The following is a 16,193-nucleotide window of genomic DNA, read 5'->3' on the forward strand; positions in this document are numbered from 1 at the left end:
CCGGTGACCCAAGAGCACTGTCTGCCCAGAGCTGTTTCCACTTGCCTCAGGGTGACTACTGAGAACTAATGATTAAATTGCCCAATCACAGGATATAAATGACTGCAAATTGTTCTACCCTAATAGATTATGAAGATAATCAGTGCTGGAAATAGGCATATGAAGTGATTTAAGAAAATAAAACCTTAAAATCATAATGGCACTTCTGAAATTCTTTGGGGGGGATTATTTAAAAATACTTCAAGTCCTTTATACTGGCCTGGAGGGAGAAACAGAACATTAAAAACATCATTTAAGAAAACCTAGACAAGAACAAAATCAATAATAAACAAGTAAGAAACAGAACTACAAAGTCAGGTTGGGCAGCAAAAGGTTTTAGAGTCAAATAAAGGAAAGAGAGAAAAACAATTCACAAAATTTGCCATCATTGGCAGGGAGATGGGGAGAAATTAAATACATATTCAAGTCTTTCCGAAGGTCTTTTGGAGACAACTGAAAGCATTTAAACTCTCTTTGGCCAATCTGGTCTATATCAGGAGACAGTGTCTTTGAGCTTGGAGACGATCTTCTTGTCTTTCACTCTTCGGTTCTGAAACCAAATGGTCACTTGTCTCTCGGATAGGTTCGTGGCAGCCGAGATCCGCCGCCGCTTGTCCTTGTTAATGAACTTGTTAATGGCATACTCGTTCTCCAGTTCTTTGAGCTGCAGTTTGGTGTAGGGCACCCTCTTCTTCCTCCCCCGACGGTAGACACACATATCTGGCTGATTTAGAGCCACATCCCCTGGTGTAAAAAACAGCATGAAAAAAATTAGACCAGGGATTCTGGAGCACCCCTGGGGGCTGTGTGTGTATGTTTGGAAGGGGTCTGGGAAATAAAGAAAACCAGGCTGTTTGCATTTTATTATTATTTACACAGACATGTTATTTACACATTATTAAAGAAAGATATTTACACTTCAAAGTGAAGGCCATTTGATGGACCATCATGGTTTCTCAAACCATCATCTTAACAAGCCTTCAATTTTATGGCATTGTTATTGGGGACAGTTATAAGGACAGTTTCTGCAAATGTCCGTTGCACACATACAAACATACACAGACCTAAAAAAAAAAAAAATCCAGGGTTTTTGTTCAAGCTTTGATTTCTTGTGTTCCTGTGTTTGGAGTTTGTGAGCTGTTAGAAGCTTTAGTGGTGACCCTGGGAGAGTCATATCCTTCAAAAGTGGGACCCAACTGTTTGACACTTCTTCGGGGAGGAGGAGCCAAGGCCTGAGCAAAGGGAACGCAAAGACCCTCAACTGTGGGTCTTTGCCTATGCTGGCACATGAGAAAGAAAAGGGTTGTGAGGGGGACCGTTTAAATCAAAGGAGAAATTTACAAATTTCAGGCAAACCACAGGAACTGTTTCATCAGGTTAACCTTGGCTGGGCAAGGGGCACAAGTGCAGCTTCCAAGAAGGGACCTACATGCCTGGTGCTTTCTTTCCCTTCTCTCTCTCTTCCCTCCCCCCACTCCTTCCCTTATGGCTTCCCCGTCCACACCCCCCCCACACACACACCCCGCCCCATCCCATCACTCCTACCTGGAAAGGATGATTTCCAAAAGTGGGAGCCCTGTGGCTGATCCTTGGCGCAGTACACCTGGCTGTTCCACCCGTTGGCCAGCGTCCAGGACTGGTAGCCCTCCATGGAGATGTACGCCTCATGCCGAGGCTCCCCGGAACCGAAGGTAGACACCATGTCGATGTAGCCAGGCACATGCTGATAGGGGCTCGTGTAGCCCTGGTAGAAGGACACCTCTTTGGCTCTGGCAGGCACCTCGTTGGCTGGTACGCTGCTGCTTGCCAGGCCCGACACGTCCATGTACTTCTCCACCGGGAAGCCTCCCAGCGAGGCGTGCGGCGACGACTTGAGAGCGTTTTGCTGCAAGCCCACGCCGTGTGACATGCGGCAGCTGTAGTAGCCGTTGCCGAAGTGGTAGCCGTAGCCCAGAGCTGGGGCGCCCGGCGGCGCTGTAGCTGCCGCGCCGGGCGCCGGACACTCTTTGGCCGAGGGAGCCTCCGGACGCGCTGCGACCACAGCCGAAGATGACGACGACGCCGCGGAGCCCGCACGCTCAGAGGTCCCGGGGTATGCGAAGCCCGAGGCCGCCGCCGCCGCCGCCGCCGCCGCCGCCGCCGCAGCCGCTGCGCGCCCGGAGTGTGTCCCGGCGAATACTGGCGCCGAGAGGAAGCCGCGACACTGGCCCGGCGCCGCCGCCGCCGCCACAGACGAGGAGGAGGAGGAGGCTGGGGCCGCTCCGGCGGCCCCACTGTCCGCCCGCAGCCCGTCCATGTCCCAGCTCCCGGCGCGGCTCATGGCCCGGCCTGGCCCGGCCCTGGCCCCGGCCCCGGCCCCGCGCAGGACACCATGGCGCGGCGCGCTTCCTCCCTCCTCTCCTTTCTCTCTCGTTCTCTCGCTCCCGCCCTCTTCCTCTCGCCCTCTCTCCCTCTGCGAGCCTCCCGCCTCCCGCCCGCCCGCCCTCCAACAGGTTAGCTCATCGCGGGACGTTTATAAAAACGAAGTTCAGGTTGGGAGGGGGCCTGGGCCGGTCGGGGGGCCTCCTCCCTCCCCGAGGGCTCCCTCTCGGGGCCGCGCCATTGGCTGCGCGGGGCCACGTGGGGGTGGGGGCGCGGGAGAGCCTGGCTCCTGGCCGGGACCCCTCTGGACCCACCCACCCGGGCCCCTACCTCTTCCCAGCCCCTAGTGCAGCCCACCGCCCCTTCCTGCCCTCCCCCGGACCCAGGCGTTTGCGCCGCAGCCAACCCCCACGAGTTGATTGCGCGACCGCCCATCCTAGGCCCTGTCTGCGACTGAGACGGGCGCCGAGGCCTGCGCCTTGTTTGGGCCACGGCTGGTTTTGCCACCTCTCCTCGGGTCCGAGCTGCACAGCTCAACGAAGGCGAAGGACAGAGATGGCCAGAATGATGTGAAAACAGATTGCTTTTGGATCCCGTTGCTTAATCCCTTGGATTAGTTGACCTAGACCCCAAGCCCGAGGAAGTCTATTTTCCCTACCTTGAACAACCGCCACGGGCATTTCACGCAGGTTATCCTAAGGGATCCTCCGAATTAAGACTAATTGGAGCAGGTCCTCGCTAAACACACACATCCAGTCCACCAGGAAAATGCCCACGAAGCGCCCTTAGGGACGGGACAAAGACTTACAAGTAAGTCAAGCAGCAGAAAAGACTTCCACAACGCGGCGAACCTGACGATCTGACCCACCGAGAAAACTCCTGTTGCCTGATCCTCCACACTGTTCGCCTTTACACTCAGGCCAACCGGGAATCACTTCTCGATCTGGCCTCCCCAGCCTCAGCGCAGATTCCCCTGGTCAGCAGAAACACCCTGCAGAGGGCACCTGGAGAAAGCCACTCTGCTGCCCGCCCGGAAACTTCTGCGCCTCCCCTGCAGCCCGACTCCCTCCTGCATTTTGCAGCCACCACCCACCCCCGCCCATTACTCACACCAATTAATTGAAAACTTCACTTTCCCAGGGACCTTTGTTTCACTTTCTTTTCCAAGCTGCCAACTGCAGAGAACTGAGAGGGGCAAATTAAGAGGGTGTTGTTTTTTTTTTTTTTCCAAGCCAAGTTGAGGCTCCAGATAAGAGCAGCCCTGAACAACTGGGTCTGGCCTTCAGGGGAGAGAGTGGGCTCCTGGTGTCAGCCATCACAGCCCTGACCCGACTCATCCCTTTGCACCATTTCTCTGCTATGGAGCCCCAGCCCACCACCACCCATCTTAGTCACTGGGGGGGGGGGGTGTTGGTGGTGGTGGTGGTGGTGGTGGTGGTGGACAGCTGGTGTGTCTCCTGGGGTAAATTTAAGGGTCCCCCTTAGGAGCAATATTTGATCTGAGCAGTTAAAGCTTCTGGGGTGGGTGCAGAAGCCCTCAGAGTGAGCCTGTTTGGTTCTGCAGTGTTAACTCCCCAGGCCAGCCCATCTCCAAGAAAATCGCGCCCATGAGCCTGTGACTGATGAAGCCAGCTTGTCACCCAGCCCTGCCATTCCTGGACCCAAGACGCGACTGGATGGGGCGAGTAAAAAAAAAAGCCAAGGAGGCCCTCCTGGGCCTGGCCTGGCATTGCAGGGTGGGCTGCTGGTGTCGGGAGTGTTGACACGCAAAACCCAGTAACCATAAAAGGCTCAAATAAAGGGGAAAGTTATGAGAGGGGCGCTGGAAAGGAAAAGCAGGGGAATTTGACCTTTTTGAAGTCCTAGATGTGTTCATGATCAAATCTGAGTCAGAGGGGCTTGAGCCTTTGCAGAAAATCATAGGGAATACAAGTTTTCTGGTGCGAACAATTTTGGTTACTTGAAAAATGGAGGCAAAAGTTAGTAACGGAAGCTGAATCAGCGTTTTAAAAACACCAGCCCGTGCTAGGTGACAGAGGTTGCTGATTTTTTGGAAGAGTCTGGCGGGGTCCTCCTCACCCAGCAATTTCGGTACCAAACCAGGTGTGGAATATCAACCCCAAACTCTCTTATTTTTCCTTTGTCTCCCTTGCTTTTTCTCAGAGAGGGAGAACAGAGTTAAACATTTTCCTCCCATGATCTCAAAAAGCAAATTTGCTGAAATAATTTCTAAGGCATAACTGGAACCAATGGACTTTCAGTCTTTTAAAACTAAATATCCCTGTGATTCCTCCCCCCATACCAGAGATTTCTGTGCCACATTCTAATGGATAAATACATTTTAATAGTCAATTATATGTCAAAATACGAAGAAAATGAAATTCAGCTAGGAAGGAAGAATTTCTCAAGTTTTGCCGATTTGAGACAGCCCTTCAATTTTGGCTGAATTTTCCATGCAGCAAATTAAGTTCTGCAGGGCTGAGAGGAAAGTCTGAATTCATGACCTGGTTGAAAGACACTTCTCAATCATGGCTCTACCTCCAGTTGCCCTGTGGGACCTTCACAGGACTCGGGGTTTCTCTGTCCATCCTAGTGGATATTGGGACTCGGGAGGTTTTAAACAATAAGGAGTATTGCCTCTTGCTATTCTGCTGCCGAATCTACTTCCAGTACAGCCTTCAAGGTCCTGGACCTGGGGGAGGGAATTCCCCTTAGAAAGGAGGCTCCAACTGGACCCTGTGAGAGCCCTTAAACCCAGCACCCCAGGGCAGCGGCTGCTATTGGATCATAGGGCTGCGGATGAGTACCAGGCAAAGTCAGGGTTGCTCTGTTTATGAACTAATAAGACGCATAATTTACAAGCCAGGGTGGTAGGTAGTAGAGGAATTTTGAGGCTGAATTTGCGGAAACATTTCATTTAGTCTGTGTACCCTGTGTCCGAGTTGATTTTAGGTTTAAGCTCAATGGAAATACTTTCCTTTAATTGGTCAGGAGCACAGATTGAACCCTGTGTATGTGTGTGGGTGTATTATGCTGGGACTTTAACAACAGACATAAACTTTGTTAAATGAAAATCTTTTGCAGCCAGACAGAAATGCCTCCAAACACTGACGTGTTATTCAGTGAAACCAGTTTTGTCACATTTCCAGATTTGGGAGAGAACCCCTCATTGTCCAAAGTCTTATTGAGAAGGGGGGGCAGGGAGAGGGAGGGGGGGAGAGAGATCATCTCTGTCCTCCTTTCCCACCACTCACTCGTTCTCCTTTCTCCTCTCTCCATAGGCACCCTTTCTGGGAATCAATAATGTTCTGAAAATCACACCCTCTCTTGTCCTCCTTGTAGACGATCTTTCAAATCATGTCCTTGTCCTGGGTTGGGGAATGGGTGGATGAAGTCTGAGATTTAGACTCACTGAAGAACAGAAGTTCCTCTGCTTGCCAAAACAGTGAGCTCAATTAACCCCATAATCAGTGGCCATTAGCACCAGACAACAATTACCGGCTCCTATCAGAGTGGGGTACTTGGAATTCCTTTGAAAGTCTTTTCCTTGATGGAAAAGAAGTGCACCACGAAGTGCAGGACACCCCCCTAATTAACTTGTAAGAAGCCAAAAATTAAGTGTAGAAATAAAGTCTTCATTCCAGAATAAAGTCTTAAATCCAGCAGGACTGGCTGGACCGTGTTCTTAACCAAATCTGTGTCCTGCCAACTTTGAATCTAATTTCTCTCTGTAGGCAATACCCAGTTTCATTCAGGTTGGAAATATATATTAAGAAAAATAAAAATAACATCCTAGGGTAAAGAGAGGGGTCTCTAGCAAAAGCCAGACAGTGGAATCCTCAGTTTGGTCACTTTCTATGTCTGAGATGTATTCCATTTGGATTTTAAAACACAGTTAGGCTTTATCAAATGTAAATTGTTTGCAGCAACAACAAAACACTCTCTAAACCCAAAGTGCTATTTGGTGAATCTAGGTTGGCCTCCCACAGAGCAGAGGGCTCTTGTTAGGATGGAGAAAACTCCAGTCCTGGAAGGAATGAAACACAGCAAGAGTCTTCCCTCTTAGAGAAGCACTAACCTTGCTGAGAAGGGGGTGCTGGAGGGTGGGCCCAGAGCTGGAGGATATCAGTAACTTGTTGCCCTCCCACCTGCCCTCCAGGAAGCAAAAGCTGGGACTGCAAACAGTTTTCTGCTATTTTGCCTGGTGTCTCAAGGCCTGGGGTTTTCCTCCTATGCACTTCTCTAGCAAGGTCATTGTTAGCTGGAGTCCAGCAAGTGCTCGCTCTGTTGACCTTTGGAAATGAAAGAAAGTTAATGTCCTCTTCTCCCCACCTTCTCTCAATCCCTTTTCCTCTCGCCCTCTCTCTGTCTCTCTCCATTCCCCAGAGCCCTTGGTCTCTATGAGGAATCCGCGCGTGGACACCAGCAGGGAGAAAAGATGAAGATTAAGGAAATGCCTAACCAAGAAGGTGGGCCGTGGGGGGATAGGACGTGGGGTGGGTGGGTGGCGGCGCAAAGGGAGTGAGGTGGAGAAGCAAGTGGTCAGGCTTGCTTTCCCCGCCGGGCAGCGCGCAGTTCCTCAGGCCTGGCGCTAGATGTCTCTGCAAGTTTTCCCGTGGCGTCTGAGGGCGCTCAAGCTTCAGGCAGGCAGCGGGTCTGGGTAGCCCCAGAGCCCGGGAGAAAGTACCCCCCCCCCCACCTCCTCACCCAGGGCAGTCCCTCGTCGGGTGCGCAACTGTAGCGGGAAGGACGAGAACTAGAAGCAGCCAGAGGGACTAAGAGACAGCGCAAGGACTGCCCGCCTAGAGATGGCCCCAAAAAGATGCCAGGAGGGAGTCAGGCCTGAGTCGCCAAAGCGGCGACTCTTTCCCTTATAAACCGAAACCTCCAAGCCATAAGCCGTGGGGACTGTATTTAACTTAAAGAAAGTGCACCAGGGGTTCGAAGCCTAGGTTTTAGCGATTCTGCTGTCCCTCTAAACCCAGGCGGCCCCAGTCCTCGAGCGAGCTTGCTTCCGGATGCGGGCCCGCGCGGGTTTGGGGCCCGCCTAGCCCAGACCCTACCGCGCGGAAGACCGCAGCCAGGCCCCGGGAGTACGCGGGGGCTCCGTTGCAACTCCGGCTTTACCCGCGCCCCTCCGCCCGGGCAGCCTGGACACATTTATATTACCTTCAGTCCAAGGCCAAAAGTGTTTACCGCTTCACCTCGGAGGACCAGCTGCTGCTCAAGAAACAAGTATTTAGTCTGGAGGCCCAACCTGCCCCTCCAAATTAAATGAACAAGTAAATAAATAAGACCTCCTTCATGTAATTCCTCCTTTGGACCAAAACCCGTTTTTCAGTCCATTTGGAGAAAGGCGGTCCCACACCCTCACCCCCAATGCACCTTAAAAATTCTTGACAAAACACGGGGGCATGGGCTGGACTCTTGTCTTATTTTATTGAGTAAGTCCTATATTTTGGTGGTGAGGAGAAGGTCTCAATATGGCCCAGAGGTTACGATAAAAACTGGGAGCATCTGACTGGTCGTTCTCAGTTTCAGCCTCCACCGTCTGGGAGAAGTGCAAGGTTTGGGTATTTCATTAATAAACATTAACAGAACTGTTTGTTAATCTTTTTCACTATCTGCTATACAGGCTCAGTGTTTTGGAGGTAGGCCTGTATTTCAAGAAGATGTATGCAAAAGTGAAAAAAAATCAATTAAAAATGCTGCCCCAAAGCTTTTAAGAACCTTATAACTTGGATATTTTCAGAGATAAGTTTAAATCAGCAAGTCCTTCAACCTCTCTGTGTGGAAGGAGTCCATCTCTGTAAAAGGGATAATAGAATCCATCTCTAGCTTTGCGCAGTGGCAGTATCGTAGCCAATGAGGTTTATCCGAGGCGCGATTATTGCTAATAGAATCCATCTCTAGAGTTGCTTCGAGCTTTAAAGGAGATAATATATGTAAAAAACACTTGTAATTTTAGAGTAAAAGCTAAATAAAAGTTCACCAACATTACTAGACTAGTAGATGTGGAATCTAAAATTAAGCAAGGGACATTAAATATTGTTATGGGATATTCACCGTCTCTGGTGAAATATTGTCTGCTAAACGCAGTTTAATGAAAAATTATAGGTGTCTTTTACTGTGAGTAATTTCCCTGACGTGTTTTCCAATGTACCTTTTATAATTAACGTGCTAGAATACGAAATATTAGTGTTATTTAAAAGGTGCAAAATAGTTTTCAAAACCACTAATGAATGAAGTTGTCGCCTGGAAATGGTGTTTTACCTTTTCAACAGACTGAGGTCCGGTTTGGCGCAGGCTTTGGGACCAGAGGCGTCAGGTCCCAGAGGAAGGGAAGAAAGGAAGAAGCGTGGAGTGAAGGAGGAAGGGGTTGCCGTCGGCACCTCAGCCCCCAGCTGCGGCTTCTGCGATTCAAAGTAGCTCACAGCTGCCGAAACCGCGAATAAAACAGACGGGGGCGCCAAACGACAGCAATAAAGGCATCTGTGACTTCCGCCTGGGTCGCGCCCGGGCCTATCCCAACCCCCGCCAGGGCCTCGGCCACCCACGAACCCGAGCCTGGACCGAAGTGTCCCATTCAGTTCCCTAAGCAAGTGGGACTGGGCTGGGGGAGGACCCTTCCCAGGTTCCTGGGGCAGCGACTTCTCTTTGCCCGGGGACCCTACCGGGGGTGGTAGAGCTGCGGGCATAGACTGTGGAGCTAGGAGGGAGCGGTGGGGGCACTCGCAAGGCTAATCTTTGAACGCCTTAAGGGCTAGAAAGCCGCCTCAGGGAGGGCTCATAGTGCTCAGAGTCGAGTGGCCTCTGGGACAGGGTGGGAGGTGGACGCCGAGGCCGGTGCTCTTCCGGGTTCCCGACACCCACTCCACGTCCCTCCTCCCCCCACCACCTCTCCAGCCACCGCGGCGTGTCTCTCCAGCTTTGCATTTCTCACCTTGGGGGAGAATTCCGTTTATTACCTAAAGAGGTGGATTTGATTTTCTAAGCAAAGCTCACGTTGTTGAAATAAGTTGGCGCCGAGGGGAACTGGAGAGAAACTTTTGGCATTGACTATGTGTATAAATGTATATAAATATACTTAACACCTCGTCTCTCCTTACATTCCTGACGCGCCCCCAACGGGTTCAAGGTTAAAAGGAAAGCGCCAACGGAGAGATGGGCAAATAGATTCTGGGTTTGCCCCTAACACACCCCAACGTGCTGGGTGTGGCGGCAGGGAGGAAGGGGGGCTGGGTTGGGGTCTGAGTTGGCGCTGAGGGGAGGATGCAGGACCCGCGCCCAGCGCCCAGATTGCCAGGGTCTCTCGGCCTCTTCGGAAGCTCGAAGGCCGACCTCCGTGTCCCGTCCATATCTTATCGTGTCCCTGCCTGTGACCAGGGATCTCTCCTATTTTGCTGCTGGCTGGCGGACCCGCACAGTGCTTCGGGGGCCCGGACAGGGTGGGGCGCAAGCGCGGGAGGAGATGTGCAACGGCCTTGAGTGAAGATTGATCTTCGTTAAAATGGTTGCCACCGGCGTCATTATGACCATCAAAGTTATCGCCAAGAGGCTCAGCCTCCAAGCTCAGGCCACAGTAAGCAGCAGCAAGGCTGGTACGAGACTCTCCGCGCCCAGACTCAGCACCGGGCATACTCAGGGCCACAGGTAAGAGGTTGGGTTGGGGTAGGAGAAGGAGAGAAGAAAGAAGAGCAGAGTGGAAAAGGGAGGGCAGCGGATGGAAAGGGAAAGAGGCTAAATCCCTTCTTTCCTCCTTTGACCTAGAAATTCGGCAACTTTGCCACAAATAATTCAATTTGAGTAGGGAGGGGGAAAGCTGGCAACGTAAAAAGTGGATCTGGGGCAGCCCATATGGCGTTGTAAATCGCGACTGTGTTTAAAGTTAGCTGTCGAATTCTACTATGAAATCGTCCAGCCGAGTTCATTTCCCCCAGGGAAAATGCGTAGGCGAGAAGCCTATCCATCAGCAGGGTTATAAAAGTAAAAAACCCAGGACTTCAAGTTCAGAACTCACTCTGCAAACGGTGTTAAAAAATCAGAGAGGACCTAATGATTTCCGTTTGGAGGCGCGGGTCCAACGCACCTCCCCAGCCACGTAGCACTGAAGTGCTTTCAAAACTCTACGATATTTCCTTTCCCTTTCTCTCTCTCTCTCTGTCTCTCAGCTGGGGTGGGAGGAGAGCAGCCAGACTGAGGCGAAGAAGTGGGGAGAGAGAAAACTCGGCGCCTTATTTGTTAAATAAAATACATATTTGGTTCTGAAATTCAAAAGATAAGTAATCCAGACAGGAGCGCAAGGTCTCCTTACGCAACTCTTCCTACATCCTCCCTCTGGTCCCCTCCCTTACCCCTCCCGCTTGTAAATGTTAAAAAGGGGGGGGGGGCTTCCCGACGATCTACTCTGGAAAATCAAAGCATTATCTATTATTTAACACGTATCTATGTCCGAGGAAAAATGAGGAAGGCACTGCATGATTAGGACCTAAGGGGCAACCCAGCAAACTGAGAGCGTAATGATGCCCCTAAATGAAGGGGGAAATGTGCCGCGGCGCGCTCTATTAATCAGACTGTCAATTTCACCCCCGAGGCCAAACCCCCGGGCGAACAGAACCGGCTCTGAGCGGGCAAAGGACCGGAGCCTTCCTCCTCACTTCTTGTCTCTTCTCGCCTCCTACCTGGATCTATTTGTCTGCTCCGAAGCTGCCTTCATTACCCACTGACAGGAGCGTGTATTTATTTGCTTATAAACCTGTTACAATAAATGATTATTCGAACGGCGTCATTCGTACCTTAATGACGAGCGAGCGCTACTTTTTGATGAATGACATCTCGGGCTCGGAAGGATGTATGGGTCATTTTGACCAGTCATTCCCTCGCTCTGGCATCCCACAATTTTTCCGCCTCCCTCCAAAAGAGATAATAATATTTAGAGGCGCTCGCTGGGGCTGAATGAGAATTAGCCCTAGGCGCAGCCCATCATTAGGACGGGACAGCGGGCCACTGTGACATTTTTTAGAAAGCTGAGATGATGGAAAGAATAAGAAAAGAGATGATTCTGATGGAGAGAGGGCTGCACAGCCCCACGGCCGGCAAGCGGTTCTCCAATTTGTCCGATTCAGCTGGCAATGCTGTGCTCGAGGCCCTGGAAAATTCGCAGCACCCGGCTCGCCTCAGCCCGCGCCTGCCGTCCGCCCCCCTGCACAGCGCTCTGGGAGACCTCCCTGCCAAGGGCAAATTCGAAATAGACACTTTGTTCAACCTGCAGCACTCGGGCAGCGAAAGCACCGTCTCCTCCGAAATCGCCTCCGCAGCCGAAGGCCGTAAAAAGCCGGGTCATTATTCAGAGGCCGCCGCCGAGGCGGACATGAGCAGCGACGTGGAGGTGGGCTGCTCCGCGCTGCGCTCCCCTGGCGGCCTCGCCGCCGCGCCGCTCAAGGAAAACAATGGCAAAGGTAACCGCGCCGCCCTTGCCGCGCTCTCTGGTCGCATCCTCCCCGCGTTCCTCCGCGGCTTCTGCTGGCCCTTCCTACTGCCTTTGCCCCTAACCGACCTTCTTTCGCAAGCAAGCTGCACCCAGCGGGCTCGGGCGGGGGCGGGACGCATGCTGGGGACCCTGCATTCCCGCTTTGCTCCTTGAGTCTCCCAGCGAGGCACAGGCCTGGGGCGTTCCAGGCCCGCCAGCCCGCTATCGCCCGAGTTCTAGAAAATGTTTCTGCGGGCTGTTCTAAAAGCCTGTGCGAACTGACCGACCCCTAGCCAGCCGCTGAGTCGCGCTACGGGAAGGGTGCCCAGGTAGCTGCTCTGAACTCCGTTACCCCTGATTCCCCAAGGCCGAGTGGAGGGGGCATCCTCAGTAAGTCGGAGGGAGAGTCGCCGGGCGCCTCTGGGAGACCCGCTTGGGTCAGCGGAAGAAAAGAGTTGAAAAGTAGAGTCCACTTCCCAATGGTTCCGGTTTGAGCTGCTGCTCTTTCTCATCTTAAAAATATTTTTTAGCCAAACCCAAAAGACTATCAAAGAAAGGTTGGGAGCCCTACAAAAGCTGCCCTGCTGTCTCCAGACCAGGGGAAACCCAGAGCTTACCAAACTGCGCCTAGATGTAGGCATTTTCCCTTGACCAATTTTCCTCCTGACTTGAAAATTTCCAATTATTTAAGGGAAAAAAAAAAAAAAAACCTTCCTAATTGAGTTCTTATTATTTGGTTATGAAGGGGTCCCCAAACTTTACTGATTCCATTAAAAGCAGCAATTTATAAGCATGACAGACACTATCAATTCTGGCAGCATCTCGCCTTCCTCTCCCGGCTTTCCCCATCCACGCTCAGCCCCAGCGCGGGGATCGCGGCCCTACAGTGACTCTCGCACTGTCGGCCGTTTGTTTGCCAGGGTACGCGGAGAGCGGCTCTGCCGCCGGCACCACGACGTCTGCGTCGGGCTCTGGCCTTGGCAGCCTGCATGGAGGTGGCGGCAGCGGCGGTGGCGGGGGCGCGGCGCTGGGCGGCTCCGGCTCCGGCGCGGATCAGGTGCGGCGCTACCGCACGGCGTTCACCCGCGAACAGATCGCGCGCTTGGAGAAGGAATTCTACAGGGAGAACTATGTGTCTCGGCCCCGCCGGTGTGAGCTAGCCGCGGCGCTCAACCTGCCGGAAACCACCATCAAGGTATTGATTCCAGCACGCGCCTTTTCTAGCCTCCCCGGGGTGTCTGGGTTGATTTTTGTTTCTCCTTTCTTCTTCCTGGGTGGCCACATTTAGCTGAAGGCCTGAAAGTCCGCGGGGTAGAGTCACCAAAGAAACTGGCATATTTATTTCTCAGCTGCTGAATCCGAAGGGTTGGCCGGCCTTGCTGACCTGAGAAGGCCCGGGAATGGCGGAGCCGATGCCGGAAACGCTGGCCTCTGTTCGATTCTGCCCAGCGCCTGCCCAGGTGTCCCTAGCTCATGTCCATGGCCTCACTTTCCCTTGGGCGGCAAAGCCGGCTAGTCTTTGTTCCTCTGGCACGAACCCTACGTGAAACTTTTCATCTGCTCTTGATCTTGGAGATTTATTTTCCACATAAATCGTTACAACAAGGAGAAAGGAATACTGTATTTTGAAGATCGATTGGGTTGAGAAAGTAGTTTCCTAAACATTTTTCTCTTGGGCAGCAGTGGGGTGGGGAGAGAAAGAAAGCAACCTTGGGGGTGGGAGGGAGGATACAACGAAATTGTTCTTATTTCTGTATCTCTAGGTGATTTATTTTATTAATCTGAGAGAGACAGCTGGGAGGTTGGGCGACTTGGCGAACACTTCACGGAGGATCCCACACTAGAAACGAAAAGAGTAAATTGCAAGGGATAAGGGAGGTTGTGGAAGTCTCTCTTTGGTTTGATCAGGCTTTCTTTAATTTAGAGTTGTGACGAATGATGTCTTCATTAGACTGCGTTGGGAGGGGTAGAAAAGTCCCCTTCCCAGTTTAAGAGGGTGTTGCTCCCGCCACTCATTTGAGGCAAACGATTCCAACAAAATCATCCCTTCGGTATCAAAACCGAACGTGTGCCCTTGGGGCAGGTTGTTGCAGCTCAGAGGACGCAAGACCTCGAGCGGCGAGCTTTTGGAAAAGATGCCGAGATAGCAGACCCTCTTCAAAGGTGGCCTAGAATCCCGTGCAAATCCTGGGATTGAGAGAGGGGTGCTCGGCAAGCCTGGGCACCAGTGGGTGGCGAGGAAGGAAAGGAAAGGTTGCGCTGGGATCTAAAACGCAGCAAAAAGCAAGGGAGCAGGAGCCGAGGGCAGAAGGCTATTTTCGCGCAGGAAGGTGTGCCCATGGCTGTTCCCACTGTCGCCCTCACTACCAGCTGGGAGAGCAGAGGGGCCTCCAAGGGGCGCCCAGTCGGAGGGGAGTAGTAGGTCAGGCCTTGCGGAGGTCCGGGAAGGGTAGAGAGGTCCAGGGCGGGGGCTGAGGCCTCCCGGCACTCCTTAACTCGGGCCGCGGCGCGGCTCTCCCCTCAGGTATGGTTCCAGAACCGGCGCATGAAGGACAAGCGGCAGCGCCTGGCAATGTCGTGGCCGCACCCGGCCGACCCCAGCTTCTACACCTACATGATGACGCACGCGGCCGCCACCGGAAGCCTGCCCTACCCCTTCCACTCGCACGTGCCGCTGCACTACTACCCGCACGTGGGTGTCACGGCTGCGGCCGCGGCGGCCGCGGCCTCCGGCGCAGCGGCCGCGGCCTCGTCGCCCTTCGCCACGTCCATCCGTCCGCTGGACACCTTCCGTGCCCTGTCGCACCCTTACTCGAGGCCGGAGCTGTTGTGTAGCTTCCGCCACCCGGGCCTCTACCAGACGCCAGCGGCCGCCGCGGGGCTCAACAGTGCGGCCTCCGCAGCGGCGGCTGCGGCGGCTGCGGCGGCTGCGGCCTCCTCGGCCGCGGCGGCTGGGGCGCCCCCCAGCGGCGGCTCCGCGCCCTGCTCGTGCCTCAGTTGCCACAGCAGTCAATCCGCCGCGGCGGCCGCAGCAGCCGCCGCCGCGGCCCTGGGCTCCCGGGGCGGTGGCGGCGGCGGCGGGGGTGGAGGCGGAGGCGGCGCGGGGGCCGCTGGGGGCTCGGACTTCGGCTGCAGCGCAGCGGCGCCTCGCTCGGAGAGCGGCTTCCTGCCCTACTCAGCGGCTGTGCTTAGCAAGACCGCCGTGAGCCCGCCGGACCAGAGAGACGAGGCGCCGCTCACTAGATAACTACGTCGCCGCCGCCAGGGGGCTGTGCCCGCCACTCTGAGCGTGCCCGGGAGTCCCCTGAGCGCCCCCCGCGCCCTCCGTGCGCCCACGTGCCCTCTGCGCTCTGCCCGCTGCTAACGCTGCCGCCAGGGGGCGCCCTGGCGCGGGAGGCCGAAGGGAAGATGCCCCGACTGAATTGGGGGAAAAGAGCCGCGCGAAAATCCCGCGGGTGTACCCCCAAATTTCTATTTTTGTATTTTCTACCCAGCAGCTTCTTCGTGTTTCCCACGGCCCGTGCCCCGTTTCCCGCCTCTGTCCGGAGCTCTTGGGTCTTCCCGAAGACAATCCCCTTGCCCTCAAGCTAGTCCTCTCGGGTACGGCGTCCTGACCGTTAGCCCTCAGGCCCAGGTTACTCTCCTGAACCACGTGGCCAGAAGCAAGGGAGAATCACAACAAAGAGAGGGGAATGGTGGACCCTAGCGCGTTGTGCCGGGGGTGGGGGTGGGGCAGTCACCCCCGAGGTTCTTGCTGCTCTTCTTCTTCCAGCCTTTCTTTTCTTTAAACGAGGGTGAGGGGAGGTGGCAATCCCCGCCCCCCCCCCCCCCCCGCCTGAGCTTGTTAGGGGTCCCGTGCACGGAGAGCGGAAGAATGGAGGTCTGAGAAGGCCAGGAGGGCGGACGGAGAGCGCGGGCGGCCGCCGGTTGCGTTTGTGAGACGGCTTACCGCGAGGTTTACCGCGTGCGGGCGCGAGGCGAGAGGGGGCTGTGGCCGTCTTCCCCGGGAAGGGCAGCGCGGAGGCAGGCGGCAGTGGCCGCCTCCCCTCCACTCTCGGCGCACCCTGGTTCTTTCTTTTGATCTTCGGTGCGGGATGCAGGCGTCTTGCATATTTTATGCAAAAAGTAATGGCAAAGGAGGGTGCAGCCAGGCCGGGAGTGGAAAGGGGAACGAAGGGAAGGGGAGGGCAAGACTGACAGATCGTTGTCTATTTGAAGAAGCGTTTCCAGCTCAGTTTTCCAACTACCGGGTTCCATTCCATCTGGGAAATACTTGAATCTCTAGATGTGTGGTATTATCCTGAAGCATTTCCTTAGACACTTT

At 54.0% G+C, this 16,193-nt stretch overlaps 2 protein-coding genes and 1 pseudogene across 2 annotated transcripts; 2 read left to right on the forward strand and 1 right to left on the reverse strand.

Annotated features, from left to right (window-relative positions):
- Window positions 1-451: 451 nt before the first annotated feature.
- On the reverse strand, window positions 452-2,359 carry HOXD13 (homeobox D13). The gene is made up of 2 exons (XM_059168944.1): window positions 1,585-2,359; window positions 452-783 (listed from the first exon to the last, which is right to left on the reverse strand). Exons 1-2 carry the CDS (start codon window positions 2,357-2,359, stop codon window positions 533-535), a joined length of 1,026 nt encoding a protein of 341 aa, XP_059024927.1. The 3' UTR covers window positions 452-532.
- Window positions 2,360-8,236: 5,877 nt separating this feature from the next.
- Window positions 8,237-8,360, forward strand: LOC131828257 (U4 spliceosomal RNA; annotated as a pseudogene).
- A 3,071-nt stretch (window positions 8,361-11,431) lies between these two features.
- Window positions 11,432-15,266, forward strand: EVX2 (even-skipped homeobox 2). Its single transcript, XM_059168945.1, has 3 exons — window positions 11,432-11,858; window positions 12,790-13,064; window positions 14,394-15,266. Exons 1-3 carry the CDS (start codon window positions 11,432-11,434, stop codon window positions 15,114-15,116), a joined length of 1,425 nt encoding a protein of 474 aa, XP_059024928.1. The 3' UTR covers window positions 15,117-15,266.
- The last annotated feature ends 927 nt before the right edge of the window (window positions 15,267-16,193 follow it).

This window comes from Mustela lutreola, chromosome 3, assembly GCF_030435805.1.
Source record: "Mustela lutreola isolate mMusLut2 chromosome 3, mMusLut2.pri, whole genome shotgun sequence".
NCBI lineage: Eukaryota > Metazoa > Chordata > Mammalia > Carnivora > Mustelidae > Mustela > Mustela lutreola.

Coding starts and splice junctions, on each gene's coding strand:
- EVX2 (XM_059168945.1), top strand. CDS start 11,432: ATGATGGAAAGAATAAGAAAAGAGATGATTCTGATGGAGAGAGGGCTG. Junction 11,859..12,789: donor CAAGGAAAACAATGGCAAAG/GTAACCGCGCCG, acceptor TTTGTTTGCCAG/GGTACGCGGAGAGCGGCTCT. Junction 13,065..14,393: donor TGCCGGAAACCACCATCAAG/GTATTGATTCCA, acceptor CTCTCCCCTCAG/GTATGGTTCCAGAACCGGCG.
- HOXD13 (XM_059168944.1), bottom strand. CDS start 2,359: ATGAGCCGCGCCGGGAGCTGGGACATGGACGGGCTGCGGGCGGACAGT. Junction 784..1,584: donor TTGGAAATCATCCTTTCCAG/GTAGGAGTGATG, acceptor TTTTTACACCAG/GGGATGTGGCTCTAAATCAG.